At 38.3% G+C, this 27228-nt stretch overlaps 1 protein-coding gene across 4 annotated transcripts; it reads right to left on the minus strand.

Annotated features, from left to right (window-relative positions):
- Window positions 1-3086: 3086 nt before the first annotated feature.
- KBTBD2 (kelch repeat and BTB domain containing 2) lies at window positions 3087-26978 on the minus strand. Of its 4 annotated transcripts, none has more exons than XM_045564575.1 (5): window positions 26665-26939; window positions 25820-25924; window positions 14381-14884; window positions 8492-8657; window positions 3087-5797 (listed from the first exon to the last, which is right to left on the minus strand). In XM_045564575.1, the coding sequence occupies exons 3-5, from the start codon at window positions 14548-14550 to the stop codon at window positions 4262-4264; spliced, it is 1872 nt and encodes a 623-aa protein (XP_045420531.1). In that variant the 5' UTR covers window positions 14551-14884; window positions 25820-25924; window positions 26665-26939; the 3' UTR covers window positions 3087-4261. The 4 variants fall into 4 exon arrangements, with proteins under 4 accessions (XP_045420531.1, XP_045420534.1, XP_045420532.1 ...); XM_045564578.1 differs by lacking the exon at window positions 26665-26939 and adding an exon at window positions 26106-26335; XM_045564576.1 differs by lacking the exon at window positions 25820-25924 and having other exon boundaries at window positions 26665-26978.
- Between the last annotated feature and the right edge of the window lie 250 nt (window positions 26979-27228).

Raw genomic sequence — 27228 nt, forward strand, 5'->3', positions numbered from 1 at the left:
AGTAGACATGAGCCTGACAATCAAAACAAGTTAACTATAGTACAGTGGGTGAGTGTTAGGTAACATGGGTTCATTTGAAATTTAAGGGAAAGCAGTAGAATTTTTTTTAAAGGCCTCCTGGAAGAAGTGACCTAAATGTAAACTGAATTTAACCAGTGTCACCATAACATTTACCATCCAAACAGGGACACTTTGGGGAGTGACAGTGAAAATAGGCATAAACTAGGATGGATGGTTATCCAAGGCTTAACCAGTCAATGGGGCAGGGTGTTTAAGGCAGGAAAACCTGTATATGTGAAAGAAGGTAAGGCCCATGAAAGTAACTCACACATACAGTTTGGTCAGTTTGTAAACTGTAAGGAAGCAAATTAGGCCAGAAAAGCAAGCACTGACCAGATTCCCAAGGCCTATCAGAAACGAACCTGAATTTTATTCCAAGGGCAATAAAGGTTCTAAGCAAAAGCATGACGTTACATTTTTTTTTTTTTTTAAAGATAACCTGATTGCCATGTGGAGAAAGTGTGAGCAAAGAACTGTGTGATTGTTTGGGGGAAGAATGGAGAGTGACTGCTAAGGGATATAGGTTTTAGGGTCGTGAAAATATTCTACAGTTGATTGTGGTGACGGTTGCACTACTCTGTGAATATACTAAAGCCTAGTGAACTGCACCCTTAAATGGGTAAATTGTATGGTATGTGAATTACAGCTCAGTAAAGCAGTTATTTTAAAAAGGACATCATTTAGAAAATTGTTAAATTCTCCAAGTAAGAGATGGTAGGGGCTCTAGACTAATGTGTTATATGAATTCAAGAGATTTCAGAACCTACAAGGCCTTGTGACTGACAGAATATGGAGGTGAAGAAGACGGAAGAGGGGAAGTTTAACCTCCAAGTTGCTATTTTAGCAGCCAGTGGCTTGTAGTGCTGTTTACTGAAAGAACCTGAACCACAAGCAGGTGTGCGGTAGAAAAGAGGGGAAGGGATGTTAAGACATGTTGAATTTGAGACCCTGGAGACATCCAAGGTGGATATCCAGGTCAGACTCTCAGATGAAGGTGTGTACTGAAGGATATGAACACAAGCCACCGAAGTGAACAGGACTGACTAGGACACGTGTGAACAGAGGAAGGCTAAGATCTAAGCGATGGTTGGAGGTGAAATTAATAGCAAGAATCTGAAAACCTGAGATAGGAAGAAAAGCAGGGAAGCAAGTCACAAGTTCAGTTTAGAGTATTTCAGAGTGTTCAGCAGTGTAAAATACTGTCACGTGTCAACAAGCAAAGTAGCCTCTGAACTTTAAAAAGATTGAAGTTCCAGGTTCAGTGGAATGATAGTGACAGAAACCAGACTCACCTGGGTTCAGTGGTAAATGGTGTGATGTGGTTCATCAGAAGAAAAGGCATGGAACTAGGTTTGTTAAGGAGAGAAGAGGGAAGTAGCTGAGGAGGAAAGATTTTTGTTTTTCAAAAGGCTTGGTCATTTTTCCTCTAAAGAATGGTAAAGATCCAATTAAAGAGGTTGAAAATATTGAAGGAATGAGCTGGCCACATAAGAATCAGCTGAGGACCGTGTAAAGGTGAAAGTGTGGAAACCAGTGGAATCATAGAGCAAAGCTCCTAAGGTTTGAAAGAGTGAAACTGTTAATAAAGATGCTTAATACTTTTATTCTCTTTCTGAATAGGAGAGGAAGAAGCAATGGAGGATGCAGGTACAGATAGATTTGGTGAGGGATAGCTGAGGAAGTTTTCCCCTCTATTATTTTTCTGGTGAAATAGAAGTAATCTGCTAATAGAGGAAGCATTGAGGAGGGTAATGATTTAATGAGAATGTTGGTTTCAAATTGTTACTCAAAGTGAAGGACAAGCCTGCTAAAGTTGAGGCTCTAGCTGAGGATGGTGACTACAAACTGTATGGTGGCACCAATCTGTGCCATCACGTGGCTTTCTGTAGCAGTGCCTCAGCAGGTGTAAAGAGAGATAAGTTAGAGTTGAACTCATGTAAGGTTCAGATTTTGCCGGGTATAAATTGATGACAATAGGGCAAAAGAGTTTAGTTTTGCCACAAGAGTGGCAGAAGTATTAAGATGACCCACCTAAGCTGGATGAGGAGGTAAGTGAGGGAAGAAGGTGACTAATGGCACTACTAATGCGAATGAAGCACTTGGTGTATTGGGTTTGACTCTTTCAAACTTTCCAAAGCCTTCTGTATTTATCTATTAGATACTTTCAACATGTTTATCACCAACTATACAAAGTGTACTATGCTAAGCTGTAGGAAAATCCCCTCCCTCAAAACATCAACCACTTTGTAGAAGTATTAAGACAAATAAGAATGCTCAGTACAATTAACAAGATCAAGATACAGGGTACTAAGAACATGAGAAAAGATTCTTTCCATCACATGGTAAGAGGTGGTTACAAGGAAACATTCATTTTAGAACTGCCTTACCTGGAACAACAAAGTTCCAAAAAGGAAAAGAAAAACTGCCTTAAATAGATCTTCAATAAGAAAAACAGCCACAGGTAGCGTTGAGATGAAAAGACTGTTCTGAGTAAGAGTGAGTAGCATAAAATATAGCAAAAGCCTGATTAGAAGATAAGGCTTATGGGAAAACAATGTGTGATAGGGCTGTAAAGATAATTTAATAGAGAGCCTTAATTGTGCTAAGGACTCTGGACTCATTCAGTAGGCAGTGGAGAGGCAGTTAGTCTGTAAACATGACCAGTGATGTGCTCTAGGAAACCTGGTAATCTAGAATCAAATCCCACATATACTTAAGGTCTAACCCAGTGGTACTCAACTGGAAATGCACAAAAGAATCACCTGTATTGCTTTGAAAGTTTCTAGATCCTCCCACCAGAGATTGTGGATCATTTTGTTTGGGATGACGTTTGGGCATCATCTCAAGCTTTTAAAAGTATAACCTCAGATGATTCTGATACGCCTCTAGGGTAGAAAGGCACTAGCCCAGGAAAAGCGTATACATAAAAATATATCTCAATCTGTATCAAACAAAATTCACTAAGCTGACCCAGTAAAATCAAAATTAAAAAAGCACACAGACCATTCCTCATCACAAAAAAGATATTGAATATATACAATTTATTTAATAAATTAATGTCATTCAAAATACAGTGCCAGAACATTATGCAGTTGAACATGCTAGTAATGTTTGTCATGAAGCACCTGTGCTCACGTTAGATTGGCGGCGCCCCACTACTGCTAGTGGTTCCTGGGATTAATGTCAGAGCAGCGCTAGGTATCTGCTCTTCTGCACAGCTAGTGCAGAGAATTCCTGAACGGTTCACCTTCCTAATCCTACCCACCCCACACACACAACAGGTTAAAAAAAACACACCCTGACAGCTAACAGATCTATACACAATCACTCTACAGTAATGCTTGTTATTAAATTAAGATGTAATGACCTGGTTAACCCACTCTAAATCTTTAAGATGGAGAACTACATCAGCAGCAGGTAGTTATATGCATGAGCCAATGTTAATGTAATACAGAAAGTGGAGGCATTTATTGATTAAAGCTCCACGCAGACCCGCACAATGAAGGGCTGGCAATTCTTATTGCAAGCCCAGCAACATAAGTCCACACCTGGTAAATGACCAGCTGATTAGAAGACCTGTATTCTAGATAGACAAGTATAAGTTAGTGAAAAGAGAATACATGCACCTAATAGTATAGTTAGACTGATCCTGCAGTCATAGCTTTCCCTGTGTAATACCATAAAATTATGGAAGATCTTCCTCGACTATAGTATAGGATTTAGACATTTCTATACCAACATGGACGTTAGTGTTAAGTGCAGCTGAATTCATTACACTGAAAAAAACCTGTATTCCAGGACTTCAGAACAGAAGCACAGGAATGAAATACATATACTAAAATAACCTCAGCACAATTTGTGATATACCACACTAGGAACAGGAATCTACTTTTATAAGTGAACATTTTGAACTGTACATACACAGGGCTAACAATGTTAGATAATCCAGATTCTTATGCTCTCATGATACACATAAAAGTTTCTCAATTATTGAATAATCTATTTCATATTATGGAAGCATATCTTTCTGTAAGACTGATATATATTATACTGATGCAAATATTAAGTAGGGCATAAAAATAAAATTTATCAAAGATAGATTTTTTTTTTAATGTAGTCATATTTCTTTCATAGCCTCTCTTGTTTAGCAAAGAAAATGACAAAGCACATAACGCAGGCGTGCACGCCCTGAACTCCCCAACTATACAGGTGGCAGTGCAACCATTTCTCCATCCAGTTCAAAGTCATCTGTCCCATCTGGTGAAAAAAGGTAAGTCGGTGGTTTCCATGGAGATTCTTCAAGGCAGGATGGATACAGTTTCCCCACAGTGCATCGAAAATCTCTCCCTAAGTCCCATAGTACACGTTCAGATATGTGCTGTCGTAGAGACCACCGGTCAAGTTCCAGATCATATTGGTAGGTGACGTACTTAGCGCGCTCATTTAAGTGGGTTTCTCGCATAAACACACACAGAGAATTGGAGATCACAACAGCTCTGACACACGGGTCAGAGTACCTCTTAGCAGGGATGTTGGCTGCCATTTTCCACTCATTTTTATTCACATCATAAATTTCCACAGTTACTGAGGACCCATCTACAGTGCCAGAGGGGAGTCTTATGCCAGAATTGGTAGCAATATGCAATCCTCCAATATAGAAAATTTTATCACCAAAAGCTGCAGCTGAAGCAAAGGACCTACTAGTCTGTCTCATGGCCATTTCTACCCACGAATCAGACCTTGGAAAGTAACAGTACATGAGGTTCAGTGTCATCACATAAATGCAATCATGAACCACAACTGCGGCACTCCACTGCCAAGCACAAGGCAAAGGGCTTACCATCGTCCACTCATCCTTCTCAGTGTCGTATCTTTCCACGGTCCTCCGATTAAGTTCTCCACCTACACTGTCTCCTCCAATTGCATAGATGTAGCCTTCACAGCAAACCAAAGATGGCTTTACTCGGACAAAAAGCATCGGGGTCTTTGGAAACCAGGTATTTTGCTGTGCATCAAACCAATAAAAGCAATTCACAGTTCTGAAGGCAGTCTGCAGTTTGCTTGTTTTACTGTGATTTGTTTTTGTGTTTTTCAGAGGAACTTGACCCCCTGCTATGTAGATGTCATTATCAGGAGTTACAACTGTCCCAACCTTATGCAAATCAGCTGGTGGGCTGCAAAGCTTGTAAACTTTTTCTGCCTGGGGGCTGTAACAGACAGAAGAGTAAAGACTACAAGGATTTTCTGAAGATGCTTCAATGAAAATCATCATTTCCTCTTTAGTCATTCCAAGTCTTGGCTTGAAAAACTTGGGCATGGATTTATACAGACCTTGAACCACTACAGACTTATCATTGGGTGGTAGACCTTGAAACCAGGCTCTCTGTGTCACTTCTGAAAGTGCATCAATTCTGATTTGGCTAAGAACTGAAGATAAATACTGAGATCGTGATTCTGTGTTGTACTCTAGCCACAGCATAGCAGCTTCTCGAACTGTTTCTTCCTTTTCTACATTTAAATTGTCGCTACTGAGAATGTCTATCAGTAGGTCATGTGACAGCTGCATGAAAGCTTCCTGGTGATACACAGCAGTGAACTTGTGCTCCACCATTCTTTTAGCACTTTGTTTTAATTCCTCACAACTGAAGAGATCAGCAAAACTCAACAATCGCACACAATTCTCTGCATTTATTTTTTTAATTAAATATTCTCGACAACGTTGTAACACATCTTCTACCTAAAATGAGAAGAAAAAGCTGATAAGGGTAGGATAGACACATTTTACTTTTATATAAAACACAGGTATATAAATCAGATCCCCATATTGGAGTTTTTATTTTCAGATACATGTGTTTGGGCTGAGAGATAAAGTTTCCAGTAATAATAAAAGTAGAAGACTATGCATAGTTTTGCATTTCTTTTCCTGCCCAGTGGCCTACTTAACTGTCCTATTTAGGAACCTGTAGTACAACATTAAATAGGTACTTAAAAAACTAAATAGCCTTAAGGGATAGATAAACTCATATAAAATCTCTACTGTTCTAGGCTTTAAAAATATATAATTGAGAGAACCATATAAAAAGAGGTAAATAAATTACAGTATAGAAAATGATTATTGTTGAGTAGCTAGATTCAGGTTTTCTCAACTTGGACAAGATAGTCATATAAAACCAGAAAATCACACACAATGAGTAACAGTGGTTATTATTTGCCATTCTCATCTAGAGAGGTAAGATAAATCAAAGGAACAATAAATACATTTATGTGCAGTTATAAATTACCCACATTTAAATGACCCATCTTAGCTACTCTAGGCTTCCCAGATTTATTTTTCTTAAGGAAAGGTATATCTTAGTTGAATCAAAACTGCTACCTACTATACTTATTCAGCATCATAGTGGTTAATTAGAAGCTGTTTACATTGAGAAGACAGGTTGCCTGGATTCAAAACTTAAATTGTCCACTTGGTATCTCTATAATATTAGGCAAGTAGCTTCACCTCTCTAAGCCTCAGTCTTCTCTTGTATGAAATGGGGAAATAGTTGTCTACCTTAAATATAAAGCATTAGTACAGTATCTGGCACACAAAAAAAATTATCACTTCACGTGGTTAACAGTGGCAGTCATGTTGGTAGTCGAACATCCCACCTCAGGCTTGCCAGGGTGAGCCAGTTCAAGAGGCAGAGTCCTGTTTTGCATCTGGGCAAGCATATGCACGTGGCTTTCATTAATATGGCAGAAAATATTATAAGGAACAGTGTCGGTGTTTACAGTAACAAATTGTTCTGGAATCCACATTTCTTGAAATTCTTCAATGTCTTAGTAATTCTGAAAAAATGCCTTTTAGTGCTTGGCCTTAAAAAAAAGTAATGAAAACTTGCAAGCTGCAGACAATGCTTACAGTAAGGATTTCCCTCTTTCAAGTTTGGAATCAGGATGTGAACACCTTTGATACTAAAGCACCAAGAAGCTACCACAGCTTCAGTTTCCCCGGAGTTGTAGATAGAGTAGGACCCTGAAAATTTTGTAGGGAAAAAGTACAGGTTGAGTATCCCTAATCCAAAATCCAAAACTTTTTGAGTGTTGACATGACACTCAAAGGAAATGCTCACTGAAGCATTCTGGATTCCAGATTTTCAGATTAGGGATGCTGAACCAGAATATTTGCATTTTGGAAATGCAAATATTCCAAAATTTGAAAAAAATCCAAAATCCAAAATCTAAAACACATCTGGTCCTAAGCATTTCAGATAAAGGGTACTCAACTGTACAAGACGAAAAAGGAAGGTACATGAGGCATGAAACCATGTTTTGGTTTGCAGAGTTACACCCAGGTATTGGCATTTGACCAGTATCATTCATATTCATTCAGCACATATTTGTCAAGTACCTAATGAGGTATCATGAACTGTGCTCCCAAAATTTAACTTTTGGTCTGAAGGTTTTCCTTTTGGAAAAACCTTGTTTTCTGAAATACAAAGTGTTATTCCAAAGGAAAAGGAGGAGGAAAAAAACATTCATATTCCTCTTAAAATTTCAATTAAAAGGGAACATGAGGGAAATATAGAGTAAAATAGTTTATCATGCATAAATATATCAACCATCACTATTTGTTTTATCTTGTTTAAATACTTTTCCTTGGTAGCTAAATATGGTCATATAACCATTATAAATATTTAAGTATAATTTCCATAAGAATCTTAAATTTTTCTGTGTAAAGTAACACCATCAAAAATGAGGACATCTCAGCTTTAAACACAGAAAAACAGAATCACTTAAATTCAATAAATACTGTTAAAAATTACTTTTATGGCCAGGTACAGTAGCTCATGCCTATAATCTCAACACTCTGGGAGGCTGAGCTGGGAGGATTGCTTGAGGCCAGGAGTTTGAGACCAGCCTGGGCAACACAGTGAGAGCCTATCTCTACACAAAATAAGGAAAAATAAGCTGTGCCTAGTGGCATGCACCTGTAGTAACAGCTACTCAGGAGGCTGAGGCAGGAGGATCACTTGAACCCAAGAGTTCGAGGTTACAGTGAGCCACAATCAACACCACTGCACTCTGGGTGACAGAGTAAGACCCTGTCTCTAAAAATAAATAAATAAAATAAAGTAAAAAAAATTACTTTTACTTGAAATCTAAATTCTCAGGTATATTAGGCAGAATATGAAACTGTCTGAAATTTTTACCTATCTTTTTAACTAATTTAAGTTGCTATCATAAAACTGACTGGTTTACTGACTGATCAAATCCTAGTTTGTTTTTACCTTATACATTTTATAAAGAGAAAAAATTTTTAACCCTTCAAAAATCTGCAGTAAGAAAATTACATAGATGTAAGACATCACCAGTGAAACAATGTTTCTTCACAAAATAAACTAATAAAAACCACAACTCATGTTTATAAAGGAGGAAGAAAAATGCCCACCTGTAGGAAGCAAGCTGTTTCATAAAGCTGCTCCACAGTGCTGTCATTTATTGCCAAGTTACCCGTGTATGTGTAAGTTATTATTATCTGTAAGGTGGCAGCATCCACATTCCTCAGGTGTACATGTGTCTGTTTGCTTTCACTCAGTCCACTCATGAACATGGCCCTACAGCAGAGAAGGGAAAATAATATATAAAGGTTTCATGTAAAACAAATATAGAGCTAAAAAGAAAAACTAGACAATAAGGGATGTTTATTTAGGGTATTTGCTTATAGGGGAGACTTCTGAGGGAGACAACAGAAAAGCATATACTCTGGTGCCAAAGATATACCAGAATATTCCACTATGCCATTTTGAGTGAAAACATCAAAATTCCATTTATTCCTTACATTCATACAAAGGAATAATTATCAGCAACATAAAGGAACTAAGTGTTAATACATACTGTGACATAAATGAACCTCAGAAACATTACACTCAGTGAAAGAAGTCAGATACAAAAGACCACATATTGTACAAGTCCATTTATATAAAATGTCCAAAAAAAGGAAATAGACAGAAGGTAGATTAGTAGTTTCCTAGAGCTGCATGTGAGAATGGGGAGTGACTATAAATGGGCACAAAGTGATGGAAATAACCTAAATTTAGATTGTGGAAATGACTGTACAACTCTGTAAATATACTAAAATTCATTTAATTGTACACTTAATATGGGTGGATTTTAAGGTATATAAATTATATCTCAATAAAGCTGTTAAAAATTCATTTACTTGGACAGGCACAGTGGCTCACACCTGTAATCCTAGCACTCTGGAAGGCTGAGGTGAGAGGATCACCGGAGGTCAGGAGTTCGAGACCAGCCTAAGCAAAAGTGAGACCCTGTCTCTATCAAAAATAGAAAACAGGCCAGGCGCGGTGGCTCACGCCTGTAATCCTAGCACTCTGGGAGGCCAGGGCGGGAGGATCATCTGAGGTCAGGCATTCAAGACCAGCCTGAGCAAGAGCGAGACGCCGTCTCTACTAAAAAAAAAAAAAGAAACAAATTATCTGGCCAACTAAAAATATATATAGAAAAAATTAGCCGGGCATGGTGGCGCATGCCTGTAGTCCCAGCTACTTGGGAGGCTGAGGCAGTAGGATCGCTTAAGCCCAGGAGTTTGAGGTTGCGGTGAGCTAGACTGACGCCACGGCACTCACTCTAGCCCGGGCAACAGAGCGAGACTCTGTCTCAAAAAAAAAAAAAAAAAAAAAAAATAGAAAACATTAGCCAGGCATGGTGTCACAGGCACCAGCTACTCAGGAGGCTAAGGCAGAAGGATCACTTAAGCCCAAGAGTTTGAGGCTGCAGTGAGCTATGATGATGCCACAGCACTCCACCTATGGCAACAGCGAGATTCTGTCTCAAAAAAATAATATATATATTTTTTCATTTACTCAATTTCCTAAAAATATACAGGACATTTTCCTAAAACCATATTATATACAGGAAACTATGCTGGAAAGGCAACTGGTATTGTGGAGAAAACAGAGTAGAATGTCCATATATAGGTAAGAGATGAATATTACTGCATGCATAAAAGAGAAAGAGCCCCTGCACGCAGTGAAATAGAGCAAGTATCACAACAGTCACTACCCTCAAGGACAAGGAGATAATGAAGGTATTCAAAATGGACAAAATAGGGTAGAATATAAGAACCGTTTGTTCAAGGGGCATAGCTGAACAAAAAAACTCATGCAGGATACCAGAAAATGAACTGGAAAGATGAGTAACAGATCAGTTTTTAAATGAGACAAAGGAGTCTGAGCTTTTCCTTGTAGTTAGTGGGGAAGACTTAAGGGTTTTCAGCCTGGATTTAACATGATAAAAATGTACTATAGGATGAATATGCCACACTGTCAGACCTCAAGAGCCAAAGACTGGAGACAGGAAAACTGATTATGAGGTTACAGCAATAATCTAGATGAAAGGTTAAGAACCTGAGCGAGGGTGGCAGAAATGGATACAAAAGCTATTACCAAGAGCCAGCAAGATATGGTGATTTTCTGAACACAGGGAATGGGAGAGAATAGGAAGTAGACATGGAAGAGTCACAGCTACTTATTTTCAAGTACCTGAAAAAAATACTGGTAGCCACTAAGAGAAAAATCGTAAAGCCAAGGAGGAAAGTTGGTTCTAGGAAAAAGGTGAGTTAAATTTTGGATATACCTGATTTGAAATAAGGGTAGTTGAGTCAATGGAAATAATACAATAATCAGTTAAATATTTAATATTAGAACTTTGGAGGTCAGGCATTAATGCAGTGGGCCATGACTCATTTACAAGATGATATGGGTCAAGGATGGGTAAGTTACATGAGGAAAACTAAAAAACTCTAAGCAAAGTCCACCCAAGAATCCCAATGACGAACTAAGGTAGAGATCAATTAGGATACAAAAAAAAAAAAAAAGAATGACAATGGCTGATGACTTCCAATGAAGGATACGGGATGGCCACAAATAAACCTGATTGGATAATGGAAAGCCACAAATGTTCTTGAAAAGAAAATCCAAGACATTCTTTAAAAACACCTATTGCAGCTGGGCAAGGTGGTTCACGTCTGTAATCCTAGCACTCCGGGAGGCCGAGGTTTGAGGACTGCGTGAAGTCAGGAGTTTGAGACCAGCCTGAGCAAGAGCAAGACCCCCGTCTCTATGAAAAATAAAAAAGTTAGCTGGGCATGGTAGCACGTGCCTGTAGTCCCAGCTACTTGAGAGGCTGAGACAAGAGGATCGCTTAAGCCCAGGAGTTTGAGGTTGCAGTGAACTATGATAACGCCACTATACTCTAGCCTGGGTGACAGAGCAAGACTCTGTCTCAAAAAAGCCAAAAACCGAAATAAAACAAAACCACCTATTGCTACCAGCTTCACCAGTCTAGCATGGAAAAATGGAAGATAATCACAGGAAACCTCAAAATGAACTGTGAGAGTTCAGAGTAAAAAAATGGAATATTTAGGGCTCAACTGGTTTTTTTGCTTTATTCCAATAGAAGATAGTGACTTTGGAAAAGGGAGTAGGGCAGGGGAACAGGTGACTATACATATGACAAGAAGACTGGTTATTTTAGACTATGGTTTATGACACCAGAATGACAAACTTCTGCAAAGAAACTGTGCTTCCTGAAGACTACAGATAAGTAGAAGCCTAGGCAGGTTTATAATGAAAATTTTAAACTGACATTTTTAAGAAAGAACAAATACTAAATTACGTAATATTCTAAGAAGCTGAAGTAACACTGTAGAAGCGCTGAGTAATTCTCAAATAATTCTCTCGTTTGGGGTCTAAAATGAACTGTAAATGTTACCAAAAAACAGAAACTACTTTTCAGAAGTATCTATAGATTCTTGGTGGGATAGAACTGGTAACTCAAACTACAAAGAATGATGTATCCACTTCAAAGGCAAAATTTCTAATAGTAAAGATCAGTAATAGCATTATATGCAAAGATCTTGAAATCTATAAACCCGAAATACGTGTTTTCTTCTGAAACTGTCTCAGACATAAGATATTAATGATGGGTGGCTTTAACCCTAGACATGTATGGGACTATTCTTTATATTTATCTAATAAGTGTAAGTATCAGATTTGCTTTGGGGATAATAAACAGTTGTGCCTTGGTATCTGTGGGGATTTGCTCCAGGATCCCCCTACAAACACCAAAATCCATGGAAGCTCAAGTCCCTTATACAAAATGGCATAGTATTTGTATATAACCTATGCATATCCTCTCATATACTTTAAATCACCTCTAGATTACTTATAATACCTAAGACAATGTAAATGCTATATAAATAGCTATTAAATAAGCTGTATTGTTTATAGGGAATAATGGCAAGGGGGAAAAAAGTCTATGCATGTTTAGTACAGACACAATCACCTTTTTTTCCCCCCAAATATTTTATTTTCCATTCACAGTTGGTTGATACATGGATGCAGACCCCTCGGATACGGAAGGGTGACTGTATTCTCTCAGAAGAACAAGAAAGCTAAAGAAGGGAACTAGCAAGCTATAATGAAGTAATGCCAGCCTTGAAAGGATTGTGTTATCTTTAAGATTGTAATATTAATGAAAGATTCAAGTTTCCTGGTCTTCAGGAAAACCAATCTCAACCCAATCAGTTAAAGATAAATAATTATCTCATGGCTAAAGAATTTAAAAGATAACGTAAATAAATTTAATGAGAAAAAAAGACATCTAAATAAATGCATATGTTCCTTTCTGGTAATGATGATGACAATGCAGAAAATATAAAGAATTTCTGCAGAGATTTCAAAGTTACATCAGATGACAACTGCTAAGGTTACTACCACAGAAGATTCTACTCTTATGGTTATAAATGTCATTCTGAAAACCCACAACTGAGACATGTCCAGCAGGTTTTCCGGTCCTCCCAGAAGACCCATGCAAAAAAGAAAAGAAAAAAAAAAGTCATCCAAAGGGAGAGGTAAGCTGAGAGCAGTAGGATCTGATCATTTTGGCCCAGAAGTTTGAGGCCAGCCTGGGCAACACAGTGAGAACCCGTCTCTTTAAAGAAAAAAAAAGAGGGGAGCAGAGGGCTAATGAATCCAGGTATTTACTGAACCTATAACCTTGAATTTCTGATATCACCTGCTAAGACAATGAATCTGGGGAAAAATTAGATATCACAACCATTTGGGAAGCTTTAAAATATATCGATTCTGATTTTATAACCCAGACTCAATGAATCAAAATTTCTGGGTTTGAAATCTAAGAAACCCTGTTTCCCCCAAGAGGATTCTGATAATCAACTAGGTTTTAGAACCAGTGTCTGCAAACAGGGTAAGCTTTCTAACAGACAAGAAAATCAATGTCTGAAATTGCATGAAAAATCCACAGCTTAACCTGAAGCAAAAATTGTAGGCACAGTGAAGGAAGGCAACTGACATTTGGGCCTTAGCTTCTGCAGTCATCGTGGGATTGAGGAATGTGAAGTTTCTATACCTTTGTGTAAAGTAAGTTACCCCTAAAAGGTCAGATTAAGTCTGTCCTGTTTACAGCTACCACTAAAGAGCAGCAGAAAACTAACTGCCGATCTTTACTTACGGCTGCTAATAAAGGAAAATACTGGTCCACATTTAATTCATCTTTATTCACCCTGTCCCTTTCAAACATTAAGTAAAAACCTAAGGGCAGAGGACAAATAAAGCAATTTCTATGCCTTAGCTTCTATTCTTTTCATGAAACTTATAAAAATGCAAAAGACAATAAACATGTAAAGTTAAGCTTTATAAATAACTAAATCAACCTCTAAATTCAGAGGCATGGAGACCACCAACATTATTAATTATTAAATATTTAAATCTGGCAAGGAATCTGGTAAGGCTAACTGGATATCACAAATGATAACAGTAACAAAGAAAAAAATATTTTGGCAAAGGAAATAAAAGTCTTAGGTATAAACAGCATGAATTATCCTCTAAAAATTATTATTGAGCCTATTTTAACTCTTTAGTGTATATAAGGATCACTGTTTTCTACATGCAGTATTTTAAAGTCTCAAAAAGTAAATTATCTCATTTTTCTTTTTCAGTGAAAACAAAGAATATTCTGAATCTTTCTGCCTCCCCAACATTGAAACTTAACCTTAATTGATTTCAACAAATTTCCTATATTTAAACCTTTACAAAACTTCTTTCATCTGTCCTTTACTTACACATGCAAGAATCTGATTTGGCAAGTACTACATTATTTGAATAGAAAACTTAAGCAAAACATTAAGGAATCTGAGTTTTTTTAAAAATTTAAATAATATTTAAAAGAACTGCTATTAAAATAAGCTAACATTCTACATTTGTAATTACAAACTAATCAAGATTAAAGTACTTACCTGAAATAAGAGCTACATGTTGCAAGAACCATCTTATGACAAGGGAATTCAGTGCCCTCGACAATTAACACTATGTCAGTAAACAACTGCTGTTCATAAAACAGTTTCAACTGTTCCAACAAGGACACAGCATATTCAGTATTGATCTGCCTCTCGTCTTGAGTGGACATGACTGTATTCCATTAATATCTCCCGGAACAGATTAGAAAAGTCCGTCTTACTGATGGAAGGTCAAGTGAATACTTCAGAAATAAAGGAGAGACTCTACTTGCTGTTATCTGCAGCATTCAGAACCAAGACTGACACATCCACTAAGGAATAATATCTTGTTTTAGGCTGAGAATCACTCCTAGGTCATCCTGTGTTAATTAGGTTCTTCAGAGTTTTTCAACACAGTCTGCAGACATCCTGCTTAAATCTGCAATTGTGCAGCTCGTGAGTGAAAGAAATACACGAGGTAGATTTTGTGGCAACATCCTATGTTCGGTGGATCCTGTGGAGTAACTAAAAAAAAAAAAAAAACAAAAAAAAACACAAAAAAAAACCCAGTTCAGTTGGAATATCTAGGCCAGTACATTTTTAGAATACAATGTTTAAAATGGCAGCCTTAAATATAAATCATATTTATTTGAAGTTAAACTTTACACATTACCATAAAAATGAAACATGAAAAAAATGAACATTTTAAAAAGTCTACTACATTTAAAATAAAAAACAGACTAAGAAAAATAACATTTGTAGTTTTAAGTTAATTTTTGGCCTCCTATACAAAATATAAACATCCCAGATAATAAGGAACACATGAATAAGCTTGCTTGCTTATTTACTTAATTTTATTTTATTTTTACTTAGACAGGGTCTCACTCTGTTGTCTGTGCTAGAGAGCAATGGTGTCATCATAGCTCACTGCAGCCTCCAACTCCTAAGCTCAAGCGATCGATCCTCCTGCCCCAGCCTCCTGAGTAGCAGGGACTACAGGTGCACATCACCACACCTGGCTATTTTTAAATCTTTACTAGAGACGGGGTCTCACTATTGCCCAGGCTGGTGTCGAACTCCTGGGCTCAAGTGATCCTCTCACCTCGGTCTCCCTAAGTGCTAGGATTACAGATGTGAGCCACTGTGCCCAGCCTAAGAATATATTTTTAAGTTCTTTGAAAATAATTTAATATCAAAGCCAGATCTCCTAGTTGTTTAGTAGCAACAAATGATCATAATTTAAGGGGAAAAGAACCCTAAAACAAAACAAAATGTCTTCTCTGTTTCATGGAGATTCTCATTCTCTGGATACATTTTAAATACATTCACAAAGGCTTCATATTTAATTTAAATTACTTAAACTATATGGTAAATAGATTCAAATTGTTTACTTCCAAAGTATAAGCTATGTATTTTTAAATTTGCAATTCAATCCTGTGAGAGAAGTATATGTAATTTATCTCTTTGTAGAGAGGTTCCTTCCTAGGCATCTTTATTAATAAGAGCATAAAATTTTATTGAAAAAACCATAAAACATAATTAAATGGATATGTATTCCTATGTAGTATACAAATATAAATGTTTTCCAAATTAATATGTAAGCTTAATACAAATTCAATCTAAATCCTATTTACAGCGGATTCATCTGGAAGAATGCACAAAATTTGCCAAGATATTTGAGAAAGACCAAGGGCAAATTTTCCCTCAAGATTCTTATCAAATATTAAATTCTTATCAAATATTAAACCTACAATAAACCCAAGTACACGTAAGAAATTAGATATGACAAACATAATATTTCAAATTAGGAAGACTGGCTTATTACAACAAATCATATTGGAATTACTGGCTAACCACTCAAGGAAAAAACACCCTAGGTTTTAGTCATACTACATACCATTCATTAAAAAAAAAAATTCCAGCCGAATAAAATGTTATTTGGAACTCAGCATTTATAACATATGGCAAAGGAATTCCCAATCAGGAAAATAAGAGGAAAAACCCTAATAGAATGCTCCTAATATGGTAAGTACAAAAACTACCACATCTTTTCTTATTATATGACCCTTAGTTCCCATAACCAGAAAGTCAAGAGATTGTTATATGAAACCTACAAATATGACCATCATTGGAATTACTAAGATTGTTCCTCACAAAGTATCATCCACTACGTCAAAGAGATCACATATACTTCCTGCCAAACTATACTATTACATGAACTGCTAACTTGATATAGACCGTCAAGTTTCCAGCCAAGTTAACGATGGAAGTAACTAAAACAGGTGCAAAGGCAGAGTGAGACTGAGTCATTTAAGGTAATGACTTTGCTCTTCCAGAACTGTATGTTATACTATAAATCTAAGTTCTACTATTACAACCTCTAAGGCTAATAATACCTGAAATCACTGGCTAGTTCCACATATTAATAATGCAGCAAGTTAATGAGGGTGTGGGAAAACAAGAATTCTGACACAGGGGAGTAAGGTGACATGTACCCATAATCCCTTATTCAAAATTCTTGAGACAAGATATGTTTTGGAATTTAGAATTTCTCAGATTTTTGTAGAGGTAAGGTGGCACATGTAACATATATTACAAAACCCTGTCCGGGGCACACTCCATTATCTTCACTGAGGGAAATATAAATAGTGTGAAAAATAAAGACTATATATAGCCTCATGTTACTTCAGGTCAGGTTTTGCTAGCAAAGAGTTGTTTTGTTTTGTTTTTTTTAATTTGATTTTTCAGAACTCTTTGAATTTCAGAATTGCAGGTAAGGTATTATAAAACACATAGTATTTGGCACTGCCAATACTTAATACATCCTAACATAACAATTCTAATTCTAGAAATATATCTTACAGAAATATATGCATTATCATGGAAGACAATGTTTCCACAGACTGGGGTTGGGGGGTTGGAGGTGTTGCTGCAGCAGAGCTCTGTGCCCTGGTCCCTAACAGGGGGACGGCAGCATTAATTAACTGAAAGACCTAACCCTAGCTGCAGGACCCAAAACTGTCCCCATCCACGTTTAAACCAGGTGGCAGCAAATGGTGGCCAGGACCAAGATAGATTTAGATCATACTGCCAGACCAAAGAATCTCTTGCAGGCTAACTATACAAGCTCACTCTGGTCATTTTATTAACCTTATAATGACATGATTTTTTGCAGTGATTTTTTTTCTGGGTCCCATTTAATTTGTTATGACTGGGTTTTGCTCAATTTGATTTTTTTACCATATGCATAAAACTGTATTAAACAACTCAAGTCTGCTTCTAGAAAACACAGTAAGCCAACTCATTAATCTTTATTAGGTTCCCCTATTTACCACCTTCTTTTGTAATCCAGGGTACATTTTCTTCCAGGAGAGATAGCCTAAATAAAAATTACCTTAAAACAGACAGAGAAAGTAAGTCATTCTTTAAAATATTAAGTATCTCACCTCTCTGGAAACGTGACTTCAAAATGTATTAATCAAAAATGTGAAAAGTTGTAAAGTTTAGGATCAACCAACAACCTTCAAATGCCCACAACATGAATATTTTCTATAACAAGATTCCTTCTCTGCTAAAAACAAAACTTGAAACGAACATCATAAATACCCTGAAACATTTCACAAAGTCTACTATATTACTTAATTACCAAGTAAGCTGATACATTTTGCAAATTTTCTCTTTTCAATAATTATATTATTTTATATATCCATTCTATATCTAAAATTACCTTCCAAGAGTCACATATCCTGTTATCTGTAGACCCTACCATCCACAGACTAAGTAATTCTCAGGTAACAAGGAAACTGTTTACTTAATTTTCTGTTATAAATTAATGGGTACTTAAATTTAATGCAACATGTTTATTGAATATTTATTAAGTGCCAATCATTGCACTTTAAGTACTCAGATTGAGATGCCAACCACTAGAGCTCTAAAATACCAAGTGCATTTACTCTTTTTTTTTTTTGAGACAGAGTCTCACTTTGTTGCCTGGGCTAGAGTGAGTGCTGTGGCGTCAGCCTAGCTCACAGCAACCTCAGACTCCTCGGCTTAAGCGATCCTACTGCCTCAGCCTCCCGAGTAGCTGGGACTACAGGCATGCGCCACCATGCCCGGCTAATTTTTTCTATATATATTTTTAGTTGTCCAGATAATTTTATTTCTATTTTTAGTAGAGACGAGGTCTCGCTCAGGCTGGTCTCAAACTCCTGACCTCGAGCGATCCACCCGCCTCGGCCTCCCAGAGGGCTAGGATTATAGGCGTGAGCCACCGCGCCCAGCCGCATTTACTCTTACTACAGACCACAGCCAAAATTAGTTGTCATTTAAAAAACAATCGTGTTTTTAAAATCAGTTATTCTAGACAAACTCAAAAGCCAAAGGAGGCAGGGAAATGAGTGAAGCAAGCTGGGTATAAAAAACATTTTCCTTAAAATCTGGCTGTCTTGATCTCTCACTTCCAAACTTTTAATAGAGACATGAGTGTAAGAAATTTTACTCTTTACCATAAGAAAAACTGTAGTACAAGTAAAATGAGCAAAGGCAATTGGCGCTCAGCCCCACTGCTAACATTGTTCACACTGGTGAGGAAGGAAAAACTCACTGAAGATCTATTTAAACCTTCTGGATTTTATTAACATATGCAATGATTACCTCATTTAAAAAAATAAAATTTCCAAAGTTCCACTGTTCTCCCTTCTCATCACAAATACAAAACAGCTTAGGTTTTGGGAGCCATAAGGTCTCTGTCCCAAAGATTTAAGTCTGTTGTTGCAGCCTGACAACAGCCAGACAGCATGTAAATAAAGGGGCATGACTATTTCAATAAAACTTAATTTACAAAAACAGGCTCTAGGCCACATGTACAAATCTCTGGTTTAGACTGCTTCTTGATGAAATATAACATTAAGAGTCAATGGCCAGGTACGGCAGCTCACACCTGTAATCCTAGCACTTTGGAAGGCCAAGGTGGGAGAATTGCTTGAGGCCAGGAGTTCGAGACTAGCCTGAGCAAGAGCGAGACCCTCACCTCTATGAAAAATAGAAAAATTAGCCAGGCGTGACGACATGTGCCTATAGTCCCAACAACTTGGGAGGTTGAGGCAGGAGGATCACTTGAGCCCAGGAGTCTGGGGTTGCAGTGAGCTATTATGATGCCACTGCACCCCTTCTAGTCCAGGCAACAAAGTGAGACCCTGTCTCAAAAAAAAAAAAAAAAAAAAAAAAGAGTCAATGACTAAAATTACGTATCTCAAGTAGTTTCTGCTAGAATGTTTTCCCTTCAGATCACAAAAACAAGGAAAAGCACAAATTCTTGAAAGTTGAATTAAATATAATCCTTAATCTAACCCGTATATATTCCACTTTTCTTCTCAACCAATATACTAACATCTCTTACCTAATCACACAACTGCTTTCCCTTAACTTCTGCTAATTCAGTGGACTTCTGAAAAATTTTCTTTATCTAGCGTCAGTAACTTTTATTAAGGTTGAAACAAACAAAAAAAGATATTCCTTCCCAAAATCATCTGTTGGAAAAAAATCCATAATGTGAAAAAGCTATTATAAGATTCAAAAACATTTAGTTTCTATTTTTATCAACTACAAAAATATCTACATACATTCGAAAAACAGAAGACATGTGCAAGACAATGGTTGTGTAAGGACATTTAGTAGACACATGGATTTGATAGAATAGCCAAGGGACAGAGACTGGGAAATCCCTGTTACATGGCACAATTCCTAGTACCAGGTGCTCCATGAGTAATAGGCAAGTATTCTATTTTAAAGCTGATCATTAGAACATACTCCCAGTGAAAAATGCCAACTAGTACAGGAATTAAATGGGAGTCATGCAAACACAATATAATGAAATTCAGAAATCTAAAAAAGTGCAATGTACTTTGATATAAAAAGTATGGATATTCTTACTCCTTTTTCTAAGCCCTGGGCTCAGTTCAATGTTCTTGATTGATTTGCTTGATGGAAGAGAATAATAGTAAAGAAAAGGTTAGCCATGCTACACACAGGATGAGATCCTTTCCTTTACTGTCTACCCACTAACTTTCTGGAAATTATCAGGGGACAAAGCCCTACTTATTTTTAAATCGAAGGATTTCCTATAAAAGTCAAAAATTTATAAATTGAGATTGAGAGAAAAAGTAAACCAAAAATTCTGCTTCTGGTACTTTTTCTCTAGGATGCCAAATCTCCAAGGTTCTATTGATTGAATTCTATCACATTAAAGCTTCAAAACAAACATCATATTATTAAATAATTGCCAAGATTAACACATTAACTGCTATGTGAGTTGTATTTAACTCACACTGGTTTTGAGTCTGGGGCCTTGTGAAGCATATGTAACTCACTCCTTGGAAGCTGCGAGAACTATTTTTCAAGTTGCATATAACTCACGTACAGAAAACAATAAAAAAAACTACAAATTTTTCACTAAATTAGGATCATTTTGTTTTCAAAGTTTTTATTCTATTTTCATAATAAAACACCATAGCCCCAAGGAAAAAATTTTTTTTCTAGTGTAGCAGTCTATGTGTTAAATCAGTAGTAATGGAAATTAATAGTAATAAACAATTCTACTTAAAAATCTGAAACACTGCCTATAAAAAATTATTTTCAATAGGTTTTCCTCCCTTAAATAATCAATGTGATTACAAAGTAAATTTTTGCAGATCTAGCCTGATTTTTCAGTTTCACCGTAAAATCATAAATGTAGAAAAATCCAACTTTCAAGTTACAGTTGGCCCTTTGTATCCACAGTGGGAAAAAAGTAGATGGTTGTGTCTGTATGGAACATATAAACATTTTTTCTTATCATTCCCCAAATAATACAGTATAACAACTATCTACATAGTATTAGGTATTATAAGTAATCTAGAGATAATTTAAAGTATATGGGAGGATGTGCACAGGTCAGATGCAAATACTACATACAGCATTTTATATCAGGGACTTGAGCATCCTGCAATTTTGGTATCCATGGGAGGTCCTGGAACCAATCTCCCATGGATACTGAGAGACAATTCTGTGTCTATTCCACAAGTTTAAGTTGGTTGTCTGAATCTCTCACTTCCCTTTCCTATAAAATAAAAGTATAGGCTGGACACAGTGGCTCATGCCTATAATCCCAGCACTCGTGGAGGTAGAGGTGGGAGGATCACTTGAGCTCAAGACTTCTGAGACCTGGCTGGGCAATAGTGAGGCCCCATCTCTTCAAAAACCTAAAAAAAAAAAAAAAAAATGCCAGGCATGGTGGTGCATGCCTGTAGTCCCAGCTACTTGGGAAGCTGAGGCAAGAGGATTGCTTGAGCCCAGGAGTTTGAGGCTACAGTGAGCTATGATCCTGGTATTGCACTCCAGCCTGGGCAACTGGGCAACAGAGAGCGAGCCTGTCTCATAAAAAAAAATTTTTTTAATTAAAATAACAGTTTAAAAAAAAAAAAAAGGTGTTCAAATCCTCAGGCTGGAAGAGTCAAAATATGCCTGAAAGTGTATCTGCAAAGGCAATTCACACAAAGCAAACACTAATGTAATACTCCTAAAGACCTAACAGTAATGATGAATTGGTTTTATAGATCTAAAATATCAATATTAAGGGATAAGGATCCAAGATTAACTAGAGAAAGGTATGAAATGTTTACAGAAAATAATTCCAAACATGTCTAATTTCACTTTGAAACCTAGTTTTAATTCCTATAGGTGTGTCATTTATAGTACTCTCCCACTGAATAGTTACAGAAATACAAGTAGAAGCAAAGCAAACTTTTCCAATGTTAACCAGGCAAGACACAAAGGATCAAGGAAAGAATAAAGGATTAAATAACTGAAATGTGAAATGAGACCAATCAGCAATTAACCAAGCTGCAGATGAAAAATTAAGGAAGGATAAAAAGATGGGGAGGAGATTTAGAAGAAGGCCTGTAGAGAAATTATATAGTAGGGACAAAGTTTCAGCTAACAGGAATAAGTTTTAGTGATCTATTATTAATACATAGCCTGGTGACCATAGTTAATAATAATATATTGTATATTCCAAAATTGCTAAGAGATTTCAAATGTTTTCATACAAAAGTAGACGAAGAGACGGATATGTGCATTACCTTAATCCAGTCCACATTGTATACACAGATCAAAACATCACACTGTACCCCACAAATGCATTCAATTACTATTTGCCAATCAAAAATAAAATAAAATTATACAGAAGGATGAAAGAGTGACAAAGAGGTCTCCCTCTAGGAAGGGCAGTAGAGCTAAAGGTCATTCATCCCCAAGAAGCACTTTCAGCTGGGTGTGGTGGCTCATGCCTGTAATCCTAGCACTCTGGGAGGCCAAGGCAGGAAGATCACTTGAGGACAGGAGTTTGAGACCAGCCTTAACAAGAGCAATACCCCATCTCTACTAAAAATAGAAAGAAATTAGCTGGGTAACTAAAAAAAGTAGAAAAAAAATTAGTTGGGTGTGGTGGCACACACCTGTAGAACCAGCTACTCAGGAGGCTGAAGCAGGAGGGTCACTTGAGCCCAGGAGTTTGAGGTTGCCATGAGCTAGGCTGACACCATGGCACTCTAGCCTAAGTAACAGAGCAAGACTGTCTCAAAAAAAAAAAAAAAGCACTTTCAAATTGTACATTACTAACTTACAAGGTGCTGCACCTTCCAATGCTACAAAAGTCAATAGAGAAGATTGAAAACTTCACTGGAAAAGATCCAAGGCATTCTGGATGTCAGCTGTTGAAAAAGAGTATGAACCCAAATTACTTGGGCTAAAAGCCCAGTTCTACAACTTACTAGCTGTGTGAACTTTTGTGAGTTATTTACTGTTTGTGCCTCAGTTTGCTTATCTATAAAATCGGGATAAAAATAGAACTCTCTCAGTGAATTCTTAAAGGATTAAATTTCATACTTGGAACAGTGCCTGATACACAGCACTACTATGTAAATATCTGAAATTATCTGGTGCAGCTTTTGTAGCACTTTCCTAACTCCACACCTATACCAGGTCTAGAGATCCCAATTACAAGGTCTCAGCACTCCAAATACAGTTCTCTCTTTTCATCCTCACTAAATGGTATTTAGGATAAGAGAAATTCATAGTTTTTAGGTAATATTTTTTGCAAATATTTGACACTTATTTGAAATTTGAATTCAAAGTGTTCTAAAATATCGAATGATACTTTTTTTTCTGATTGACACACTGTAAGCATACACATTTATGGGGTACAATTTGATGTAGTGATATATGTGTATGTTTTATATAGAATATTTAGCCGGTACAAATCATGAAACAAACTAGCTCAACAAACACTAATCTCCAGAAGGCTGATGTCAGTGCAAAAAAACTAAACAAGAACCAGGAAAGCACCAGTCATAAAACAAGCCTTTCTTCACTTCAATTGAGATAGGTTTCTCCTTAGGGAGGACAAGAGATTGGTGCCAGAAACAGTTTGCTTTCAAGTGATCAAAACAACCCTGACAGCTGAGAGTGTGTGGAAAAGACTATTTGGTCTTTAGATTGTCAACTGCTACACAAACAGAATTTTCTGGAGTTGTGACAAGCATCAATTAAAAAACAAAACACCTTGCCTTTTGAAGAATGTATCAAGTTTTATAAATTTCAGCATAGCTTCCATTACTCCAAATTCAGAGCTTAGGTCTATTCCTCTGTGTTTTCTCTTTCCAACCACACTGAAAAGACTACATGGCTCCATCAGGTTAATATGCTCAGCACCCCAAGTAAATTCAGGTCACAGGTATAAGCTTCTGTACTACATTATGATTAATAAGTTATCTGACTTTTAAAAATTTTAACAAGAACATAAAGGTGACACCACCTGTGACAGAATAATTATGAGTATAGTATGTCCTTTTATTTTGGATATCACTTTTCTTTTTTCCTCTCAGCTCTGCACAGCGACTTATTAATAAAGCCGGGGAAAGGTAGACTAATGCAAAATTGACTCAAACTTTTTCACTGGGACTTCATTTTCCACTAAGTCAATGATTTCTTCAATGACAATTGCAGGAGAAAATATTTCCCAGATATTCAAATGCTCATATATAAGGTCATGAAGAGCATAGCCACTTAACAATGATTATGAGTACTGAAGTTTGTTCTTTCACAAAAAAAATGAACATAAACTGAGATAAACTTCTTAGAAGCCCCTGCATAACCATAGAAGCTACTGCAAGTCACTACTTGCCAGAGGTATGAGAGCAAAGGAAGAATCTCTCATTAAATGACTATATTTTTCTCCACATCTCCTACAATAATCTCTTCTTCCCATAAAGAAATCTAGGTACTGCAAATTCCTGGCAAGAGAACCAGGAGTAATTGTCATACACCTAAAAAATTACTTGAAATCAACCTGTCATTTCTAATACCCTCATGAGTTAATCACATATCTCTTGGTCTACTCTGCAAAACTGAAAATGTCAAGACCGAAACACAACAAAGGACTTTGAATTGTTCATTATTTTACGATAGCAGGACCAATCCTTCTTCCTGGCCCCACTTATCAGGAATGTGGGCAAGGAACAAGGGGAAACCAAGGTATCTTTTGCCTTTTAAGACTGCACTCAAATTTATAGAAATTTACCTTGCACCTTAAACACATTCAGTATTCAATGTTTAGACATTATGAAGTATCTTATTTCCACTAACCAGAAGGAAGAAAATCTATGGAGAGGCATGGACATAAGTACTATGATATCTCTATTCCTTCCCATCTCCTTACACGCCCTGTGAATAAAGTTAACAGATTTTATGGTACTACTCCTTACAGGAACAAAAAGTGGAGAAGAGTTACAGCACTTATAAACTCTTCCGACAAAACTGTATACAGAAAACAGCGCTACGTGGAAACGTGTGGACTACAGAGCATGCTCAACAGAAATGCCACAGTATCCCAGAGTTACTGACAGATGACCGCTTGAGGATTTCAGGCCCCAATCTAAAAGGGCTTCAATAAGCACTAGACCAACAAAAGATCAAAGGGAAGAACGAAGCTTAATATTAGTTATCAGCCAGATGGAAATAATAAAATTCCACATCATCGAGACTGGAAAACAACTGACTGGCTTGCCTTTTCAATTTACTTTAGGTCAGAAAAAATAGTCCTGAAAAAAAATATCAGGAAAAAAGTCCTATCAAAGGTTAACTAAACTAAGTCATTCACAATTTCAAGAGATCTGGAGTCCATACCACCCAAATGCGGCAAAAATTCACACCCCAGAAGGAAGGAGGGAATAAAAACCTTGTTAATTAATTGCCTCTATGGAACAAAATATAATTTTAGTGCACACTGCTAATAAGGTTTTGCTTGTGAATGGTGAATGCTCAGTGAGCCACACATACAGATTCATGGATAAACAACACGTGACCAGTCCTGTTCCCTGTTTTTATAAAGCTAAATGATATAGAAGATAGTTAACACAAACATACCCTTTTAAAGTTAATTTTATATTTTGAATTCTTTTCATATTTCAAGGGCCATAGTGGTAGCAGACAATCCTAGGGATCTGTAGCCCGTGGAATGGATATTCCTCCCTGAGATGGGCAAAAAAAAAATGTTAGATGGCAAAACCAAAGGAGGAAAGAGACGTTCACTCAAAATAAATGTCCCACATCAAACTAGGAGAGTCTTCTATTCCACAATTTTTTTATTCACAGGGAGACGGAGGTGGTCGAGTTCCAATTAAGTTAACGATTTCACAAAGTAAACACGTACACAATTTTCCGTTTCAAAGGGCAGTTTCTCCTTTCTTTTTAAAATCGCTAGTAGACCACACCAGGACCTCTGTAAATCTAGACCTCTCTTGGTTACTTCACATGTACCAGGGAACAAACACGTAAGGAAGCGGTTGTCCGCCTTAGGCCCACCCCGTCGCGGGTCGCCGAGTGAAACAGCTTTATTCCGGCGAGGGCGGGCGCGGAGCAAGGCGGGGACGCCGCCCCAGGGACCCGCGGCCGCGGAGGCGCCCCAGCGCCGGGGCCGGAAACGCCCCCGCGACGGCGCCGGGGCCGCCCCTTCCCCGCGCCCCGGCCTGGAGCCGCGCCGCACTGGGGCCGCCGGGGTGCGGAGGGCGGCGCCGGGCGCCCGCGCTCCTCCCCCGCCCGCGGCGGAAGCGTCTCGGGTTTGAAAGATGCCGCGGCGGCCTCCGCCGCCGCCCCCCGCCCGCCGCGCCACAAAGGGCCGAGCCCCCTCCCTCCACAGCCCTACTCTCCCAATCCCTCCACAGGTCGCCACGAGCTCCCCCGCCCGCCCGGCGCTGGCGACGCCTGCTCACCCGCGTCCCTCGGTCTCGAGGGCTGGGATCCAGTCCAGCCGGCGGCCCCAAACACACTGGGCCGCTCAGGCGCGGCGGCGGGGGCGTGGCCCTCCCGTCGCGGCCGGGGCCGGGGTCTCGCCTCCGGCCGGGGAATGCTGGCGCCGACACCTCCTGTTCCTTCCGGTTTCCCCTCGCACCCTCTCTTGATCGGTCCGTCCAGCGCGGAAAGCAGCGTCCTCTGCGGGCGCCGCCGCACGCTCCTCAGGGCCCGACCACCTCCAGACTCCTCCCCCGGGAGCCGCGCCGCCCGCCCTCGCCGCCTCGTCAGCCCGGGGCCGAGAGACGCCCGGCTCGCCGCTCCCGCCCCGCCCCCGCCGCGCGCGCTCGCGCCCTTCCGCGCCCGGGAGCGCGCGGGCAGCGGCCCGTTGGCCAGCCCGCGGGCGCGCCCCCCTCGCGGAGCTTCCCTTCCCTCCGTTCGAGCGCGCCTGTCGGCACAAGTGGCAGTTTTGCAGTTTGCCGGGTTCCGGAGACCGTCCCTCCACCCCCTCCCTTACTCTAGCTTCCCCCGCCCTTTTCCTTTGC

This window comes from Lemur catta, chromosome 11 (assembly GCF_020740605.2).
Source record: "Lemur catta isolate mLemCat1 chromosome 11, mLemCat1.pri, whole genome shotgun sequence".
Taxonomy (NCBI): Eukaryota; Metazoa; Chordata; class Mammalia; order Primates; family Lemuridae; genus Lemur; species Lemur catta.

Coding starts and splice junctions, on each gene's coding strand:
- KBTBD2 (XM_045564576.1), bottom strand. CDS start 14,550: ATGTCCACTCAAGACGAGAGGCAGATCAATACTGAATATGCTGTGTCC. Junction 8,658..14,380: donor ACATGTAGCTCTTATTTCAG/GTAAGTACTTTA, acceptor TCTCTGCTGTAG/GGCCATGTTCATGAGTGGAC. Junction 5,798..8,491: donor AAACAGCTTGCTTCCTACAG/GTGGGCATTTTT, acceptor TTCTCATTTTAG/GTAGAAGATGTGTTACAACG.